We start from the raw sequence: 19972 nt of genomic DNA, 5'->3' as shown, positions 1-19972 counted from the left end.
AAATACTTTTAAATCAGATTTTTACAATAAAATTAATGCCATCTAAAATTGTATAAATTCCAAAGGAAAAAACTATGAAATTGTGAATACAAACACATATCCCCCTTAATGAACCCAAGCAAACAAAAATGTAGGTAATGTTTTTCATAATTGACTGGTAGGCTCATTCCTGGCTTAGGACATAAAAAAAAGAAGAAAAAAAAAAAAAAGAATTCTATCAGACCAGGTAACAGCAGCTAAAATTAGGTCAAAGCTCTTAACCAAATATGAATGCTGTTCAAATTCTTGACATGCCTATGGTGTTCAACTCAAACAATGGGGGTAAATTTGGAGGTTAATTAGGAATGGGATTAACTATGTCATGTTACTGATTAATTAGGCCTGGAGAACTGGCGAAGGCCGTTAGAAGGAAAGGGATTTATAAAAATTAAGAGGTTTGTAAACTTGTAATGTAAACCATGGTAGGGGTCAACACCTATACAGTGGCATAGGAATATATACCCTGGAACAAGCCAGACCTTTCCACAACCGCCCTTAATATTTATAGTAGCTTTAGATTTACACCACATTTGAAGAAGAAGAAAAAAAATTAAAAAAGAAGGTTTTCTGGACCAAGCTCTACCTTTCTTCCAGATTTGGTCTAATTGCGTTCAGCGATTTGGGCTGCAGTTGTGTCAAAAATCCTACAGGAAATTGTATGGGGAAAAAGTGTTTTGGGACCAAACTTTTTCTCGGCCCCCACTTAACAAAATTATCCTGAAACTTTCCAGATAGCTGCTGATTTGGCTGTTACACGGGTTTTTAAAAAATTCACGTAGATTCGCCAAACAATACTAAAGTTATTAGCAAAACAAGAAACAAATTTACTAAGAAAACTAGGTCCTAAGTGGTTTACTTATTATATCTTTGCTGCTAGTTTGACAAATCTTCTCAAATCCTTTTTTAAATTATTTTTTAATATTTTTTTCCTCGTCTCCTAACTGGAAAGTTAAGGGAGAGGGGGAATATTGTTAAGTGCAGGCCAAGAAAAAACAATTAAGAGGGGGTCCCAAAACACGTTTTCCCCATTCATTTATCCATAGAACCCTTAGATAGGCACAGCTATTAGAACCCTTAGATAGACATAGCTACAGCCCAAACTGCTCACAAATATACACCAAATTTGGTAGAAAGCTAAATCTTGATCTAAAAAGAGTGCTTTTAGTGAATACCCATTCAGTAGTTTTTGAGCAACTAATGCTAAAAAAATATTAGTACATTTCATTTTGCAGAGGATTTGCAAATCTGACGGATCTCTTGGAGAGACGTTAACCGCTGTCACCCCATCAACAATGTGGCAACAGCCATCTAAGGACTTGGAACTCAGTCCTAAATCCTGAAAAAAAGAAGAAAGAAAAAAAAAAAAAAAAAGACATAAGGGGACAGGGTAGGGATACCCTCACCCCCTAGAAGGGCCCCACCTGGAGCCAAACCCTTTTTTCCTCTCAAGTATTGCAGAGAACTCGCAATGCACTGCTAATTACCCACATATTACACCACTAATGACATCTTCTATACACCATTGATAATATCAATGCAAATTTAGCAATTAAATTATTGATGAGAAAACTGTGTCTGGCAGGGGACATGAGCTATAGTTACCCAAGGGCACAAAAAACAGCTACCAGAGTAACATCTAATAGGTGAATTTCAGTGGCTTTGTATGTTGAAAACATTACTTTAGCACTGAAATTCTCACCTAAGTAGATCACATTAATGTTTGTTTTTTCACAGTGATTATATATATATATATATATATATATATATACACACACACACACACACACACACAAGTCACATAGTCAACTACCTTGTTGCCTTTCAACACAGGATTCCGAAACTCAACCTAAATAAAATAATTTCCCCTCAACTACTTATCGACTTTAGAACAAGCTGAATTTGATTAACCAGAAAACCTGTTTACCTCCAACACAGATTTGTGGTCACAAATTTTCTACAGATGGCTCCAGAAAGCTTTTGCTTTTCTAATTTCTCTGAAAACATATGCACAACAAAAAAACAACAACAAAAAACACACACCCCACCCCTTGGATGAATGCAGAATTAACAAGCATTTACAATGCAACGGGTCTCGTGTTTGCTCATGTTAGAGCTGATTGCATTGTAAACTCCTAACCCGACTTTTCACCTATTGGCAAAAGTGCATTTATGTACGTAACCCGAAAAAGTGCAATTAACTATGTAAAGCGCTCGACTTCTGCCAAGCGAAATCACGCTAGTAAATCAGAGAAAAAGTAGTCCACGAGCCGGACAGAAAACAGTGAGCCTCGTATGTTTTCTGTACTTGGTCGATGCGCTCGAGGAGGGCTACCCACCGGAAAAGGCATTACGTATGCATGCCTTCGACCAATGAAAGCAAGCATATTTTATTAGGCAAGCCCACGAATCAATGAAAAACACTGATGTGAAGTCGACAGGGCTCCGAGCCCTTTTCTAAACCCTAAAGCGTCTCGCTGCGATACGCATGCAACGCATGCTCGACCCTAAAAAGGGGGAACAAAACAAAAGCTGCTAAACTTCAGCGCAACTTGCTCAAAACAAATAGTCCTCAAGACAAGATATGCCTACACATACACAACAGAATATACAAGTCATCAATCAAATAGGCAAAAACGGTAATATTCCAATTGAAAGACACAATGCAAAGTGTGCTAATAAGGATTTTTTTTTCAGTACTCACAGAATTTCCTAAGCCAGAATGCCCAGAAGCTACCTACCCCATTTCTCAAGAACTTTGTACAAATTGACAAATCACTACACAACAAAAGAAAACAGGTTGAATTTAGTTTTTAAGGCAAAAAGCCAACAGCCCCAACCCACTTTCTACAAAACACTACAGGGAAAGGCAAACGGCCTCTACAAGGGATAGTTTAAAGAGCTATCATTTACTGCATTTTTGGATCTTGTCCAAGTGAGCAAGCCAGCAGGCTGCCCCTCTGATCCTTGTCTTCCACAAATCTTTAATACCATTCCACTATCAATGTCCGCAGCCATCCCAGACAGAATACTCAAAAAATCCTTGCGTGTGCGCAGTCAAACCTAAGGAAAAAAAAAAAAACTAAACTGGACAATCAAAACTCAGATAACTACAGATCCATTTCACACTATTCCTGGACAATCCGGTAGAAAGAGCAGCTTATACCCAGTTTCAAACTCGATTCCATCCTAGAAAAGTCACAGAATAGGCCATTATCTCTATCGGGGATGACACAGTAGACCAGAATGGGGGTGCGGCCCTTCTTCCCTAGGATCTTTTGGCAGCCTCTGACACAGTGGACATGAGATACTGATCAAAAGACTTGAGGAAGCCAGAATGCTTGTGTCACATTGTACCCACATGATAGAACAAATATTTGACCCATCACCTCTTCTGAGTCATATCAAACCAATCTATGAACCCCTAAATATCCTTCTCAAGAACTTTTAGCTCCTTACTACTTTCCCTTTGAAATCCATTCCCATCACTACTGTAAACTCTACTAAACATTCCAATTAAAGCAAAAAAAACAAAAAAAAAAAAAAAAAAAACACAACATTTTTGCTTATCTATTAACCACTTATCTTGGGTTCTGAAGTAGCTTGCTACTCCCTGCAAAGCACCTCAATTTCAATGCCTCCTCAGGGTAAGCGCTGTATAGATACCATATATATATATATATATATATATATATATATATATATATATATATATATTACATGTTCACACAAAACACGGTCAAGGTGATATTATAGTTAGGTGAAAATCTCTGTTCAAAGAAATACCATTTCAAACTGAAAAAAACACTTGTATTCGTTATTTGTACTGCGTTGCACTTCTCAAAAGAATAAAATAATTTAAACAAATGTTTTTCGCGATTTAGTGGACCTGCAGACCAACTGCAAAATCCAGCTCAGTCCTCCCACGCAAACTCACAAGGGAACAGCGGATCCACAGCATCACAAAAAAAAGGAGGGGACCCAGAGTGTTGCTCAACAAGGTAGTTGGCTGCCCAAAAGGAAGTTGGGTCCAAGCCTTGCCGCAGGACAGGCTCTGCACCCAAGCCCACGCAAGCCTGTTTTTCCACAGGGGTTGGACACAGGGCCAAAAGCCAGGTCATGTGTGCACAACCACAAGTCGCGCATAGCCCAAAACACAATATCTCAATACAATTTTCATAGGAAATTTTGGACATCACTACACCCAATACGACTCAATGGAATTACACCAAATTTGAGAGAAAGGTAGATCTTTACCCAGATAGCAAGATGTTTGTGTTTGGTGTGAATCAGTTCCATAGTTTGTGAGAACTTAAGATTCAAAATGTATAGATCTCTCAATGGTTGGGTTCATGGGACTCTCCTGGGAGTATCGCAGGAACACAACTTCAAGTAATATAGCAATCTTATTGGCTGAGGGTGCTTGGGGGGGGGGGGATCCTCTCCCCACCCCCCACCCCCTCCATGGCTGCCTTTCTCCAGCGAGACCCTGTGCTCTAATTGGTTGGCCACAACATGAAGACACATTGCAGCTCCATTTACAGGACATGGGGACTCAGTTCCAGAGTCCTGAAAATATAGAAAAAAAACATGGTATAAGGGGGCACAGTTGGAATAGGCTGAGCGCCAGTACCTTGTGGGTTCCCATTGATAACATCACTGATGACATCTGAAGTGACAATTTATGACAATACTGCATGGCGAGGCATGAGTTACTTCAGTCAACTAGAACTGGTGAATTTTCTTTTTTTTTTTTTTCAAGTCTAAACTGAGAATATCACAGAGAGAGAGAGGGGGAGAGACACAGAGACAGACACAAAAAGGAATTTTAAGGCAGTATAAAAATAGCCAACACATATTACTAAAAATCTTCCAGACGTCAAAGAATGAGGGTATATCACCACTAACCGTGAATGAGGTGATGATCACATTGATTAAACCAGTGAGGAATCCTTTAGAGCTGGGATCATAGCATTATATATTTTAATCTTGGAATAAAAGATGCTAGTTAAAACACTTACACTGCTGGAACTTATCCATCCAGTGTACTCTAGCTTTATTCCTGACAGTAACATCCCAAGACATCTGCACGCTCTCTCATCTGGCCAATGATCTCCTCCCTGTTAGGAGCCATTGTCTCAGTAGTAGCAGCCATCGATATAGAAAACACATTTAACATCTTAAGGTGTGAGTTCTTGTAGGTGGTGACACAGTTTGAGGCAGAATTTAGAATATAGGTCAAACCACTATGTGCAAAAGCATTAGCTCAAGTACAAGGTACAACGATTATTTCCAAGCCTAGAAAAATCAACTTGCACCTCGTCTGGCGAGTCAGTTTTTATCAAGGGAAGCTACTTTTATGGCTTACTGACCCATTCTAGCAAGAGAGTTTGAGTTGACTAAGAACATGTGTTCTCTTTATTTAGAAAGTAAATGAGATAGATATAGAGATATATATATATATATATATATATATATATATATATATATATATATATATATATATATATATATTTTTTTTTTTTTTTTTTTTATCTTTTTATAACTTAGCACATTTGTTGTGCGTTTAAAGAGATTAAATGTTTGCTTAGGCCTTCTTATAAAATCGCTGCTAATTCTATCCTGGAGATTGGCGTTTACTTTTCTTTCTCTGACTGCCGAGAAAAGTATTTTGTAACATGAACTGTCTGGCAATTGTGCTAGGATACAGGGAGTGAAAGGAAAGGCTTTAAGATGTCATCTCTTTGTAAATGAATCATAAATATATTTCAAAATATATCAGCAGTTAGGAAAGCATTTTTTTTTTAATCATGAAGTGTGATGGAAGCAAAGATTTTAATAGGGTCCAGCAAGTGAAAATTATCTACCATCATTGCTGATGGGAGTAGTGCATGCTGAGAAATTAAATGATATGGCAGACTCCAAAAAACAGAAGTTAACGGCATTGGAGAATCTGGACTTAAGCAATAGCCCTAAAAACAAATTTATATTACTGCTTGTAGGCAAATACTGCTAGAAAAAAAACTGGATCACTGCCAACTAAAATGAAGAAAGCACCCTCAACATACCCTTTGTGGGTAGATGCCAAGTTATGTATACCATCTCTAGCAGGGCAAGTTTGAATAGAAAGAACATAACTAAAGTAGGGAATCCGTTTAACAACCATGTGTTGTGAACATTTAAAGAATTAAGCCAAAATAACCAATTGATGGTGGCCCAGTGAATAAAATGTGGTGCAAATATACTGCACTGGCAGGACAAATAAAAACCATATGAAAGGAGAGAGACAATGAACCACTCTCGCATAACTTTGCAAAGAATAACAACCCATTGCCGGGCCAGAAGGGCAGTCACCACACTATCGCAATATGTTGCAGCAGCCCAAAATAGATATTTCCCTTGACAGACATCAGACAACAAAGGAACTGGTCACAATGAACTAATATGTTGTAAAAAAAAAAAAAAAAAAACACGTTTACAAACAGCACATTTAAATACATACAACTTTAAATATTACACATAGCATCCTGCACCCCGCAGACTGCATGGAATATATGCAACCACCTCGCAATGTTAATGTCGTAGATGCTTATGTGCTGATGCAGATATCTTCCCTATGTTTTGGAGGTGCCCTGAATTCTCACAGTGTGGGAGGCATTTAAAACAGTGTCAGATGTCACAGGTAGCAACCACATTTAATCAAATTAGGCTAACCTGCTTGGAAAAGTGTTAAAACTATGACACAGATTTCCACAGTTACTAGCCAAACACCACATGGCCATGACCTAGAAATCAACAGAAGCACCATCAATCGATTTAGGATGGAGGTGCTGATAAAATGGTTAGAGGGCGATACCCTGACAGCGATACCGAGGCAATCTAGGAGTCAGACTGGTGACACAATCTGCGATGAACTGACGATAACATTTAAGAATAAGAATGATGACAGGCACCCCCCTGCCCAGTGATGACTGAACATTGTCATAGCACAGAATCTGAAAGAAAGAGAAAGAGCCCCCCTGACTTAATCCAATTAAATAATTGACTGTATACTGGTGCTATAACCCCAAATACCCTTCTAACAATTATTTGCAGGTAACTCCGTGATTTCACTGTACCTTTATTCACCAGGCCCAATCACCACACAGGCATTATAGGTAATATTGAATGCAAAGTATGGACCTGTACCAATGCTTAAGTAACAAGTTAATTGTTTATCCTATTGATGTCTGAAGATGTTACATTTTAAGATGCATAATCAAAGGTTGTTTTTTAACATGTCTATGAAGTACAATGTAATAAGTAATCTAGAAAAACATTACATACGAAATGTACATAATAATCAATGAAGACATTTATATTAAAACTAGGTAACTCAGAAAGGAATTGCATATCTGATGTGATATAAATGGTTGCTGCCCCAACAATATTGATATAAAAAGGGCTATTTCCTCATCGATAGCTATGTTTTACAATATATTGGCGAATTCTTGCATTGTTTGACATCTCAAGAGAGTTTGTTAGATGACTGGTAAAAAGTGGAAATGCAGCCACTGAGTTACTAATTATATGGGAATTACATCTAAGGCTCTGGTACGTCAGCTTGACTTCGATGTGTATTTTTAGCCAGAACAGGTATCTGGTAGAAACAGTAAACTGAAACTCTCTGATAATCAGAAGTATGGGACCAGACAGATAATTCTGTGGGGAAATTGTGTGAATTTTCTCAAGGTGGCTGTTTACAAAATATAGGTCAATAAAGCAATTATATTAGCTCGAACAAGTGTGGAAGACAACAGCACCAGCTGATGGAGGGGGAGAGAAGAAAAAAAAAAAAAAAAAAAAACTTTGAGCACCGCTTTAATCACTAGGAAAAGATCGTTATTTGTGTAACAGGGCACGAGTAGTTGTATTCAAAATTACAGACATTAAATTGGAGTTAAAATTCAGTGGATTTCTAATTAGATAGAGGTAACTATCAATAGGACTTCTGTGACTTACCTAACATATTTAAGCACTACTACAAATTAGTCTAACAAACAAATTTCCACAATTTCTAATAAATGTATTTCCTCCTACCTGTGACCTCTGTCCCTGGGATAGAAGGAAACATGCTGTCCAAGATAAAGTCACTGGGAATTAATCCAAATAACTATTTAAAAATTGTTACATTAAAAGCTCCTAATTGGTCATTTCCCAGATGCGTAGGTATTAACGTTAATTAGTTTGGATGTCAAAGAGTACGTTTGCCTAAACTGGCATATTAAGATATTTTATTACAGGGGATTATGTTAATTAATCTATTAATCAAAGCTTCCCCTTTTACTCACAATCTAACTGTTATATTTCCTTCTCCTTTGCAATAGTTTTAATTGATATTTGTTAAGGGATATATCCGGGAGGGGTGGGGAAAGAGTAGTACAAGTATAAATACTGTTTGGGGTATCATCTGAACAAGAATGCTGGTGCATGCCTTTGTAGATTTTATGTCGACTTTGGACCTACATACAAATTTTGCTAAATCATATTATGGCATATGTGCTCCAAAGCATAAGCAGCTTTCAACCATCCCTGTTGGTTCCCACAAGGTGGACATTACTATGGAGCTTGAACACAGGTCTCTAAAATCTAGACGTTCATAGATCCACTTGTAACTTGATTAATTGATAAAGTGATAACCAAGAAATGCAAAGCCTCTTCTGATCATAAGTAATGACATAACTTGGTTCAATCTTAACAAAGTATCCAAATTCACCTTGCTTGGCTCCAATGTGGCCTCCGTTCTAATGATTTCAAAGATCCAGACTTTCCTTGAACACAGATAGTGGCCTAAACACGATTCCACCACTAGCCTTCATGCAAGCTTAGAAGAGATCAATGCCCACATTCTGAAATAAATACCCACATGCATACATTATTTTGTTTCTGTATTGTATTTTTGTGTGTATTAACTTGTAAAAATGTCCCCTTTGTCTGATGGGCAAACATTTCACATAAAAGCATTTTTAGCGTGCTTCATTATTTTTAGGTCTGGACAGACCTATTTGCCCATTAATCTTTTCGATGGCCAATTACATTTTGGTTACAAATACTACAACGTAAATCAATCACAATGACTGGCCACTTATTTCACCGGCACTCTTGGACTGTGAATTACAGCAATTTGATGTGCGCAACTGTCTGACAAAGAGTTAACTTTAGAGGCCAGGTTTGGTGTGCCTGTTCTGTTGGGACACACATTTAAGTCTCTTTGTTTTTATTGCAGTAAAATGTTTGTGTATACTGCATATATTATCAAAAATAAATCACTGCACGCTCGCCATGTCCAGACCTACTGACATTAGCAATGCGTGCGTTCTTAATGCTGACACAATCATACATGACTGCATTTGGAACAATGAATTTAGTTTTATAGTCTTTCTTTTTTTGTGATATCGCTTACAGAAACGGGGAGGTACGCGGCAGCAGAATCAGACAGGTGTTAATACTCATATTGCCTCTAGGATAAAAAGAAAGCTCCTACGTAAGGGGCATACAAGCAGTCTGCGTAATACGCTCCTTATGTCTATTTCTGTTATTCTACGGCTTATAGTTCCATATCCTTGATCACATGCGGACTAACCACCTCTCAGTAACCTGATAGCTCGACTCGACAGCTCGACTTGCTGAGAGTCTATATGATATCGAGAATCCGTACCGCAAGTACTGAGCCAAGAGAACATAAACTTGGAACTATTTTAATAATCTGTAAATCATAAGCACAATAGGGAGACAGGGTTCAAGCGGAGAAGTCATACCTGTCATGGGCAGATATAATTAAACCTAGCAGACAACCTAATTCAACACAAGATAGTTTGCGGAATATAGGGCAGCACGAACATCAGTGACATGTCCGTGAGACTAGAGCTGTTGGCAAATTGCTGCCAGGGGTGGGGCATGCTCTGCGCTTGCTCAGCCAGCAATTTCAGAAAGAAGGGCTCTTATGGGGCACAATCGGAGTAAACATACGGAGACCCACAGTGGCATTGAACGTGATCCACAAATGACAAAACAAATAATGTAACACTAAAGGGCAGATGAAGGGCTACACACACACGAAGGGACTGATAGTACTGTTGCCCTGGGTCCTGAAGATCACTTGGAAGACTGTCAAGCCTTCAGGCAGGAAGGAAAAGTCCTAGTATTATGACAGCGCTTTAAACTCGCAATCCCTCTTTACTGAACTTCCATTCCGTCAGGTGACGGAGAAATAATGACGTCTGTATCCGGTATGCTAGGGTACAATGTGTATTATAGTCCAGGAACAGGTTACAACGCAAAAAAATCCGGTCTCAGCAGACACCACAGTGACTCCAGCCTAGAGCTCTCACCAGTATACGCTTAAACAGCGCGTTCTCCTTGGGCGGCAGGTTAACGCTCGGCATCTCTGCGGCTCCACTTTCTCCTTGGGCCCGTGTAGCTCCAGCCTTTAACCGCCTCGCTCAGCACCCGAGGCCGCTGGCGGCGCTTCACGTGCTCGCTGAACAGAGAGACAGCGAAAGCCAAAATGGCCGATAGGCAGAGCTTCCCCTCCCGGGTCACACCAAGACGCACAGCGCCTGCTCGCTGACCCCGCGTCACTCTGCGGCGCCGGCGCGCGGAAGCCTGGGAGCGCAGCAGAGGAGCTAGAGATACACGGCGTGGGTGCGGCGCGCCTGTGAACTTTAGCAGCCGCCCTCGTTAGGGTTCCGGGCCGTTTGTACGGGAGCGGTTGGCTGGCAGATGCGGTCCTTTATGTTTCCATACTGGAGGTGGTTTTCCGTTGCACAGCCTGTTGTCTCAATTACACAAACCAGAAACAAACGATCACTTTACTGGAATATGTGTAAATGGAATTATGGAATCCTGTTAGATATGATGCTGTGATTAGACACTGTCAACTGCTGTGAAGAAGACGTGTCGCCAAAACGTAATAGCAAAACGAGATTTTGCAATGCAATAGGTCTCCCATTTGCAAGAGTTATGTGGGTTGTTTTGGAATTGTGTGGCATGGTGAATAGATAGGGGTGAGAGCTGCACTAAATGAATGAACTCGAGACAGAGGAGCAGTCAGAGGAGTGTGAGAAAGCGAGAAAGAAGGCCACAGACGCATAAAGAGGGGGGAGCTGTGTACGCATAAGATATCCTAAGAAGAGCAGAGCGTAAGTTTGAGGGATGGAAACTTTGAAAGGAAGCAGCAAAGAAACTGTATTTGGGGCCTCATTACGAGTTTGGCAGCCCATGGCCTTGGTAGTGGCGGCAGTCCAACTGCCTGATTACAAGTTTGGCAGTCGGACCGCCAGAAGACTACCAACATACCACCATTACTGCCATAACCAGTGCAGAGGGTCTGACCACGGCGGCCAATGTTGGAGATCCCAGCATTGGGACCACCATGACCATTATGACCTGCAGGTCGCCAAGTTTTCAATTGCGATCCCACCGCCATGAAAAGCTTAGTAGTCAGGCAGGTTAGGGGCCGAAAATGGGGACCCCTAGAGGTATGGCCCAATGGAGGTTGAGGTGGGGGCCAATGTGGACTCCCCCGAAATTAGGGGTTTGAGGGCCCACTGTGTCTCATGCACAGCATGGTGTTTGGGCACAGTCTGCCCGTCATGTCAACAGGTAGTGATGCATGGCCGGTAGTAGCTCCATAAAGCTGTCCTTTGCCTCCCCCTGCCAGTCACTTCAACCCCGTGGGGAGCTTTTAATCCAACGGTCTTGGGAGCGTCGGCCTGGCACTGTTCGAGAGACTGCCAAACTCGTAATGTGGCCCTTAGTATGTGTGAACAGGCAGTATAGAGAGGAGAGTGGGAGTGTGAGAGAGGGCAGTGGGATTGCAAGATGAAAGGTGGTAGTGGCAGTGTGAGGGATAGATGAGAGAGGCAGTGGATGTGTCATGGAGAGTTGACTGGGATGTTGGAAGTGCATGGGAGAGATGTGTTGGATTGGAATTGTGTGGTGTGAAGTTGTGTAGTGGAAATTTGTGGTATGTTAGTGACATACCTTTGAATCTTGTTTCCTAGAATGACTACTCAGGGGAAGTTACCTGGAACAGCAACCATCCGCTCTTGTTTCCCAAGCACTTTGGAGCAGAGTGGTCTGCTTTGCCTGATGTGAAAACAGCTCATCTAGAAAATATTTTCTCACAAGGCACCTCCCATAAACCAAACAGTTCCAATCAAATAAATACAGCCATGGATATCTTAAAAAGATTACATCTCCTTATTAAATTTAACCTCAGACCCTATATGAAAATGACCATGTGTAATCCAGTATTTATGCAAAATGCTCCAGTGCAGTGGAGCTGATTTTTCAGTATAAAAACAAAATTGTGAACAGGATTTAGGGGGTAGAGGGATGAGTGTGTTGGGCCGATAACGTACAGGAAAGAAGGGTTTGGCAATTGAAATCGGAGAAACATTACAATAGGGTGACCGAAATAGTTGTGGCTGTAGCATTTCAGCTGATTTAGAACAAAGCTGTATTTTTAAATTGATAAATGAAACTGATCTGGTGTAATGTAATTTGGTACTCATGCAGTGGTGGCTGGTGGAATTTGAAAAGAGTGAGGCGGAAGACCAATGGTTAAATGTTTGCACGTGGGCAGAGTGAGGGAGGCCGATGTTTTCATGAGTAGGGTTTCAGGTGTTGTCCCCAGAGATAATTTAAAACAATTGGAATATTTTTGTGCAGTTACCACCTACTTAATCTGCATTCCCTAAGTGTTAGCTATTTCTAAGGTGATGTTTGTGTTCTTTTTTGATGTAGGATATTACTCTTGTGTGTACTGCATACATTAAATTAAATCACTTCCAGGTGTTTATAGCAGGCACGATTGAGAGCTCTGGAGTTCAGGCTGCAGACAGTGTACTTTGCTCACATTGCTGTCAGTGGACAAGAAAGGTAGTACGACCACATGGACATCCAACCCTTGTCCTCTCAACCCAGCACACAGAGCAGTGGTTGTGCTAGTAGGCAGCATTCTAAATTCTCCCAAATCGAGAAGCAACCAAGGCCGATGTTTCTGAAAAATAGTTATTTATCTAGCACCCATGTTCTTTTTAGGCAAGTTTTAAAACGTGTCTAGGATAAATAGCTAAATTTCAGTAACATCGCTTCCAGACGTAATTCCACGTCTAGAAACCCAGCTGCATAATTTAATTAGGCAACTTGCTTTATGGACAATTAATGTACACCTGGGATAAATGACCAATTTTCATTTGTTGCTTCTGAGGTCGGCTGAATTTTAGAGTGCTACGCCTGCCAAGTTCTTAATTTACTGCCTTGCTAGATAGAAAGAGGGAGAAAGAGCGAATAACGGAAAAGACCGGAAAAAGATTTTGCGAAGGGGAATAGTGAGAAACAGAAACAAAAGGAAGCAAGCGAGAGAAGGATAGAGACTACTTACCTCAGCCGTCTTCTCCTCAGCTTCGTCCAGTTGGTGTAGCATACGCAGTCACAGCACACCTTCAGTCTGCTTCTTTTCCATGAGGCTAATACTCTGATGTCAATGCTCTCTAGCTGGAATGCTCTAAATAGACACATGTCGTATATCTGTTTAAAGCATGCAGCAGGTGCACAGCCTCACAGAGCCATAAGTTTAGACTCTGTGACGTCATCTTGTGACGAATTGGAAAAGGGAAGGATTTTGGGAGGCAGCTGTAAGTGACTGATAGGCAGCCCTGGGAGTACAGGACTAATTCTGTTACGCTCCCGGGACTCCTTTATCGCGTCATTACTGGGACCACTGAGTATGGCAGACACGGACTGGCAGTATGTCAGCCCTGGCTGCATAACAATTAATGCTGCACCTATAACTGGCACATGCGCAGGCACATGCGCATGTGCCTAAATAAAACTGCCTGCCGTCCTTCAGCCCAAGGCAGTGCATGCCTTTTCAATGGAAATTGGATGTAATTGTTTTTTACATATGACATCCACTACGCAAGATAAGCTGAAGGGACGGGGCCCTCCGCCTACTATCAGAAATCACTGCTGTACTCATGTAAAGGGTTTGGGGTAATTTAGCGCCGCTTAATTAAGAAAAATTGCAAGCTGAGTGAGATAGATGGGATAGAAGGAAACAGTCTGCAAATCTATGCTCTCTTATGGAGTGCTACCCTAGAAAACAAGGAACAAGTGATTGCAAATTGCAGCTGCGGTCCACATGGGGGGGTAGGAGCAGTGTGAGATTGAGAGAAATACACCACCAAGTTGATTCACACATATGCACGTTTCTGCAAAGAATGAAGCAGTCACGGGCATTTCCAGGACAGCTGTGATGACCCCATGGATGGTGGGAGACATGATGCAGAGGAGATTCCGATGGACAGCAAGGAACACCTGACAAACAACAGAGAACAGGGTTTCAAATCCTCTCTCCTCCGTGTAACAAAATCATGCCACCACAACAGCTGCCAAACCCCCACCTCTTGTGGAAGACTGAAAACCCTGTGTCAAGGTCATCCGAACCCTTTCACCCGGTTCACTTGTGTGAGTGCTTGGTAAGTGCCAGCTGTATGTAGGAATAAACAAAGGACCCCAGTTCCAAATTAGAATGAATTGATAGGAACAGGCGTTAGCCTCAGAACGTCAGGTAACAGTCAGCGCATGCAGAATCATTGTGTAATTTGTGACATTTCTCAGTAGTAGAATTCCGGAAGCAACACAAATTATTGGTTTTAAATGTGTTAAAACACATTTTAGTCATTCACTACATCATAAAGTTTTAAAGGAGTGAATTACTTAATTAAGACAACATTCTGAGTATGCCAGTAACCAGAACCATGCGCAGCTGTAGCCCGCAACGGAGGTCAGTTAGCAGCCCCAACAATAGACACTTTAATGTAAATATTCACCATAACTGTAACTAGAAACTTTGCTACGTTACATCTTAGGCAGCCAAAGGTAACATCCGGCGAGACCAACAACACTGCTGCAGAAATATTGTTTTGCGCAAAACAGAATCACAAGCTGCTTAGGTTTTACTCTTGTTGCAGCCGCATAGCCCTTACAGAGCATCAAAACTAACGCTAAGAGAAGCACAAGAAGCTTTCAACTCATTATGATTAAATTCACAGAATAAAAAGATTCCAAAAAAATACATTTAAAAATATGTTGAAATAATTCTGAAGAGGCTGGAGGTCTTACTTTAACGTTAGACTGCCAGCTGTGCAGCACAGATCATTTCTGTTGAAAAGGGGAAGAGGGCCTGGGGGAGGGCTAGGAGACAGCAAAATTTAAATACCGTGTGTTGGGAGAAAACATGCGGCTGAGTGCACACACTTAGACATGCTGAACACAAGACATAAATGAAAATACCATATGCCATCAGCTGAGCGCATTTAGGACAAACACAACACAAGTAATTCCCTATCAGCTAGGGCTGTGGCCGACTGTTGCCCTCAGCGATCACCACAGGGTGATAATGTACCCCTGCAGGCACTTGGGGGAGGAGGGTGCAGCAAACACTTCGGCACTCACCGAAGAATCATCCCCGATCTTCGCTGCTCTGATTTAATGGCGCCGGCAATCACAGTAAATTAGTAAGAAAATGGGAAAAACAGGGTTGGGTTGAGGAGGGGATTGACACGGGGGTATTAAGTATTTCTGCAAACGCTCAGGGGAGAAGGGCATAGCAGGGCTCTAAGAGGCATTAAAACAAAAAATAATGTGATCTGAAAAGGAACAAGGAACAACTTGTGCATTCATAAAAATAAAAAAAGAAGTCCCTAAACACGAACAGATTAAGACAAAAGCGGAATGATAGCGAAGTTAGGTGCTGTTCTGTGGGAGGAAACAAAGGACTATAAGAAGGAACATTAACCAAATGCAGGCAAGGCTTTTCAAATGGCAGGCATAATAACCACTAAAAAGCCGATGGGCGGGCTGTTAGCCCACAAACTATATACAACAGACCGGGAGACAGCACAAGCGATGTCGAGGCTTGACCTTAAAAGGGCAGTGGTGACTAATAACAATTACAGCACTTTGTAACCAAATGGTATATTTATGCAAAAGACAAAATTAAAAAAACTGTAATAACAGCAGCAATGTAGTCGGTGCTAGTGCCAAACTGCTTGGCGCTCTCTTATTTGTGGTGCACAAAAGTGATGCAATGTAATTAACATGTATCAAGAAAACGCATAGCATGGCTTGCAAAGAGAAAAAAATAATTCTTGAAAAGCAAGAAGAAACTAAGCAGAGAGGTAGTAAAAAGGCTGTGCTCCTCAGGCAGGACAAAACCTGGTGGGGCGAGGGGCTAAAACAAACAGAACTAACAAATAGACAGCAATGTGAGTTTTTTTCCTATATGTCTTTGCAAGCAGACCACAGCAGAGATGAAAAATTAATATATCGAAGCATCTAGGAAACCATTAACAAGTCAAAAGCAGCGTGTTACACATTTGTGCTAATACCTGAAAAATAAGGGAAAAAATTAAAACTAAGCAGTAGCTGTAATGGCTAAAACTTACAATAAAGTTAGTTAAAAGTACTAACAGTTTGAGGAACATAAAATGGAAGGGCAGTCCTTAATAGCAAGTACTCATTCACTCTCATACTCTACCAATAAATGCCACACCATCCCATCGTCTAACGTTTCCAAAATTCAGAATCACTTGAACAACCCTTTTTAGATTGCGAAATGCTGCTTCTCATTTCCTGACTTTACAACTTCACTCTCAACCAGTCACCTGCATTAAGATTTACCTCACTGACATTGTGTTAAACATTGTAGTACTTCTTCTATGTCTACGGACACCCCTCAGTGCACTCTCTCACTTCTTCAGGATTCCTCTGCACTACCAGCATCTACCCATTGAGCTAAGATTGCTTTTACAGGGACACAAAAATTACCTTTCCAGATTGCAACATGCTGGATGTAACTGTACAACCACAGCATTCTCTCTAACTCTGTATCCAACTTTGCACACAAATTGTATAGTTTCATTAAATCTTTTAATCTTCATTAAATCTTTCAGCTCCTCCACTTCCAATGGATTTGAAATTAACTTTGATTCCTAATTCCATAGTACTCAAGAAAGCTAGTCACTTTCCCAGATTATAACCTTTTAAATGTTTAATCTCTAGACATCCTGACCAGAATGAATGCCCTCCAGGAATGCATTACCGTGTTGCAGCTCTCGTTCTACACTCTAAGGAAATGTCTTTCATACATTGGATCACGAATTGTATCCACACTATTTACACTTTAATTATCACTCACTTTGAAAAGAACTCTATCAAAAGAATAACATTCTGCTGAAGCCATCCCTTCCACTTTGCTGGCCCCATAATACCATTTCAGCAACCCCCTCAAGATGTGTTGGGACTCTTCAGGATACACAAAGGTAGTGTAAAGGTCTTGCAAGATTTATCAGCACTTTCACAAGGAACACAACCACTTATTTCTCACAACCATCAAATCCATACCAGACAATCAATACTGATCTTTCACCCTCCTCTTAGTGCGGGCACTTCCTATGTGTCCCTCAAGCCATAAGTGGATAATTCTGTGACGTAAATCATGTGGTGGAACCATTTTCTCTCCTTTAGGCAAATATACATTTTCCGCATCCAGTTCACAACGTACTTCCCAGAAGGGTTTTTTATCCGGACCCAACTCTCGTTTTGAGCAACCACTACATAACATTTAACCACAGTCAAATAAACATCACAGAGGTATGCTGCAGAGAAAATCCACAATCACATATTTTGTTTTCTTAAGAACATGTACAGCCTGGTAGATATAATCTAGAAGGCTTAAGGACATGCTAGAGATTCTAGCTAATGCTTTACTCAACCCATCAATGGTTAATAGTTTGAGTAGCAGCTTATTATCCCTTCTTATGATAAACATCTTCCCTTAAATTAACTTTAAAAAATACTCAAGTACTCACACACAGACCAAGTTTATGCTCTATAACTAAAAAGTTATCTTTCTGCTGGAGGAAAAAACCTCAGTGAAAATGCTGCCACCACCTCCTTGCTCGAAATTTCTTTTTTTTAATAAAAACATCTCCTAAACCTGCACCTCTAGCATCAGTGTAACAATACTGTTCACCTAGGGATAAAACCATGTCGAATTAGGGCTTTTCAGATCACATTTTACCGTAAAATCTGCAACATCCAATCAAATGTCACCCTATTTTGTAGAAGCTGTGTGAGAGTATACACCAATTCAGAAAAAAATTGTGGACACATTTAGAATAAAATTCAGTCATTCCTTTGAAAGATCTGAGCTCAACTTTATTCTGTGAAGCCAGAGCTCCTTTGATGATCAGAGGCATCTTCCCTTTTGGCTTTACCTCTTCAGGGCACAATATGTGATGCCAATAAGTGACCTTTCATTTAGCAACATTATACTTGCTGGGCTTAGTAGGTAACCCTTTAGCCTATATGATAGATAGATCCCTCCTCCCCCCCCACAGATGTTCATTATGTTCTTTTTGCCCATTTCTATGTCCAAATATGTCACCTGGAAAACACCACGTCTTGCATTTTTCCTAATAATTCCATCATGAAAGAGCTCAAAAGGCATGATGATTACAGTCAGTTTTCTACTTTCCTGGTGCACTTTCACCTGATGGCAGGCTGATGAGAGATCTAACATGGAACACCACTCAGCTCCCTTTTTTAATGTTACCGTACTTTCAAAATTTAGGTGAAGACACAGACCCACCATTATGTTATTATTCAGTCCCCTAAAGTCAACACTCAGTCTAATCCATGGGTACTCACAAACATTTCCTCGGGTGCCACAAAGAACTCTGTGGCTTGCCCGAGGGCCGCACCTAAACCAGGAGTGATGGGTGATGAAAGGTGGGAGTAGGGGGATGCGAAGCAGATGCGGACAACAAACTAAGGGGGTCATTACAACCCTGGCGGACGGTGTTAAAGCTGCGGTAATACAGCAAACAGTGCGGCGGATAAAAAAATTGAATTATGACCCTGGCGGAAACCGCCAAAAAAGACACCCACTATAACACACCTCCCGCCACGGCGGTACAGACAAGCAGCGCGGCGGTCACCGCCAACAGACAGGCGGAACACATGTACCGCCCATAGTATTACAACACGCCAATCCGCCACCTTTTCCGGGGCGGATTCACCGTGGATAAAAACACGGCGGAAACAGCTTTTGCAATGGGAAAACGCTCACCTGAACACATCCCACGAGGAATGAGGACTCCATGAACCCGGAACTCCAAATACTCCCTGCCCTTGTGTTTCTGCTCCTCTACGACCAACATCTACGTAGGCGCCGAAGAAAACGGTGAGTACGTCACCTACGACATGGGGGAGGGCGGAGGCAAAAGTTAGGGGGACACCCACCAAACACCCCCACCCCCAACCTCGCATATTACAACATACACACCAATGCATTCACAAAAATCACAGTAACAACCCACAATCCCCCCGGAAGAATGAAAAGACAAAGTGAAATTCTGTCAAACATTGTAATGTGGCAATATACATGTCATACAAAAATATACAGATATATATGAAAATCAGTCATAATTATATACATTACGAGAAGTATGTACATAACAACGTCCGTGCACCAACAGTCCAAAAATGCATGGGCGAGGCCCACAAAGGATACCTGACCACAATCGGAGAGAACACTGCCGGGGCATCAGATAGAAATACTACAGGCACCTCAGGGGGAAGGGAAGGGGGGGCACCTCAGCCGGATGACTGCAAAGCCAGATCCACGACGGGGCTCCATGCCCATTGATGTATCCTGGGGAGTGCAAAGCCACAGTCTCTCAAGTCTCTACACTGGGTGGGTTGCCCAGTGTTCCATCCTGGGGAGTGCAAAGCCACAGTCTTTCAAGTCTCTACAGTGGGTGGGTTGCCCAGTGTTCCCTCTTGGGGAGTGCAAAGCCACAGTCTTTCAAGTCTCTACAGT

At 41.3% G+C, this 19972-nt stretch overlaps 1 protein-coding gene across 1 annotated transcript in view; it reads right to left on the bottom strand.

Moving 5' to 3' along the window:
• NAA15 (N-alpha-acetyltransferase 15, NatA auxiliary subunit) overlaps positions 1 to 10602 on the bottom strand; it is a 761793-nt gene extending 751191 nt beyond the window's left edge. Inside the window, exon 1 of the mRNA XM_069242270.1 lies at positions 10407 to 10602. Coding sequence (XP_069098371.1) covers positions 10407 to 10460 — 54 coding nt within the window. The 5' untranslated portion in view covers positions 10461 to 10602. The remainder of the gene's footprint in view (positions 1 to 10406) is intronic.
• Positions 10603 to 19972: the final 9370 nt, after the last annotated feature.

The sequence above is a fragment of the Pleurodeles waltl genome, chromosome 1_2 (genome assembly GCF_031143425.1).
Source record: "Pleurodeles waltl isolate 20211129_DDA chromosome 1_2, aPleWal1.hap1.20221129, whole genome shotgun sequence".
Taxonomy (NCBI): Eukaryota; Metazoa; Chordata; class Amphibia; order Caudata; family Salamandridae; genus Pleurodeles; species Pleurodeles waltl.
This window is presented reverse-complemented; position numbering and strand designations above follow the sequence as displayed.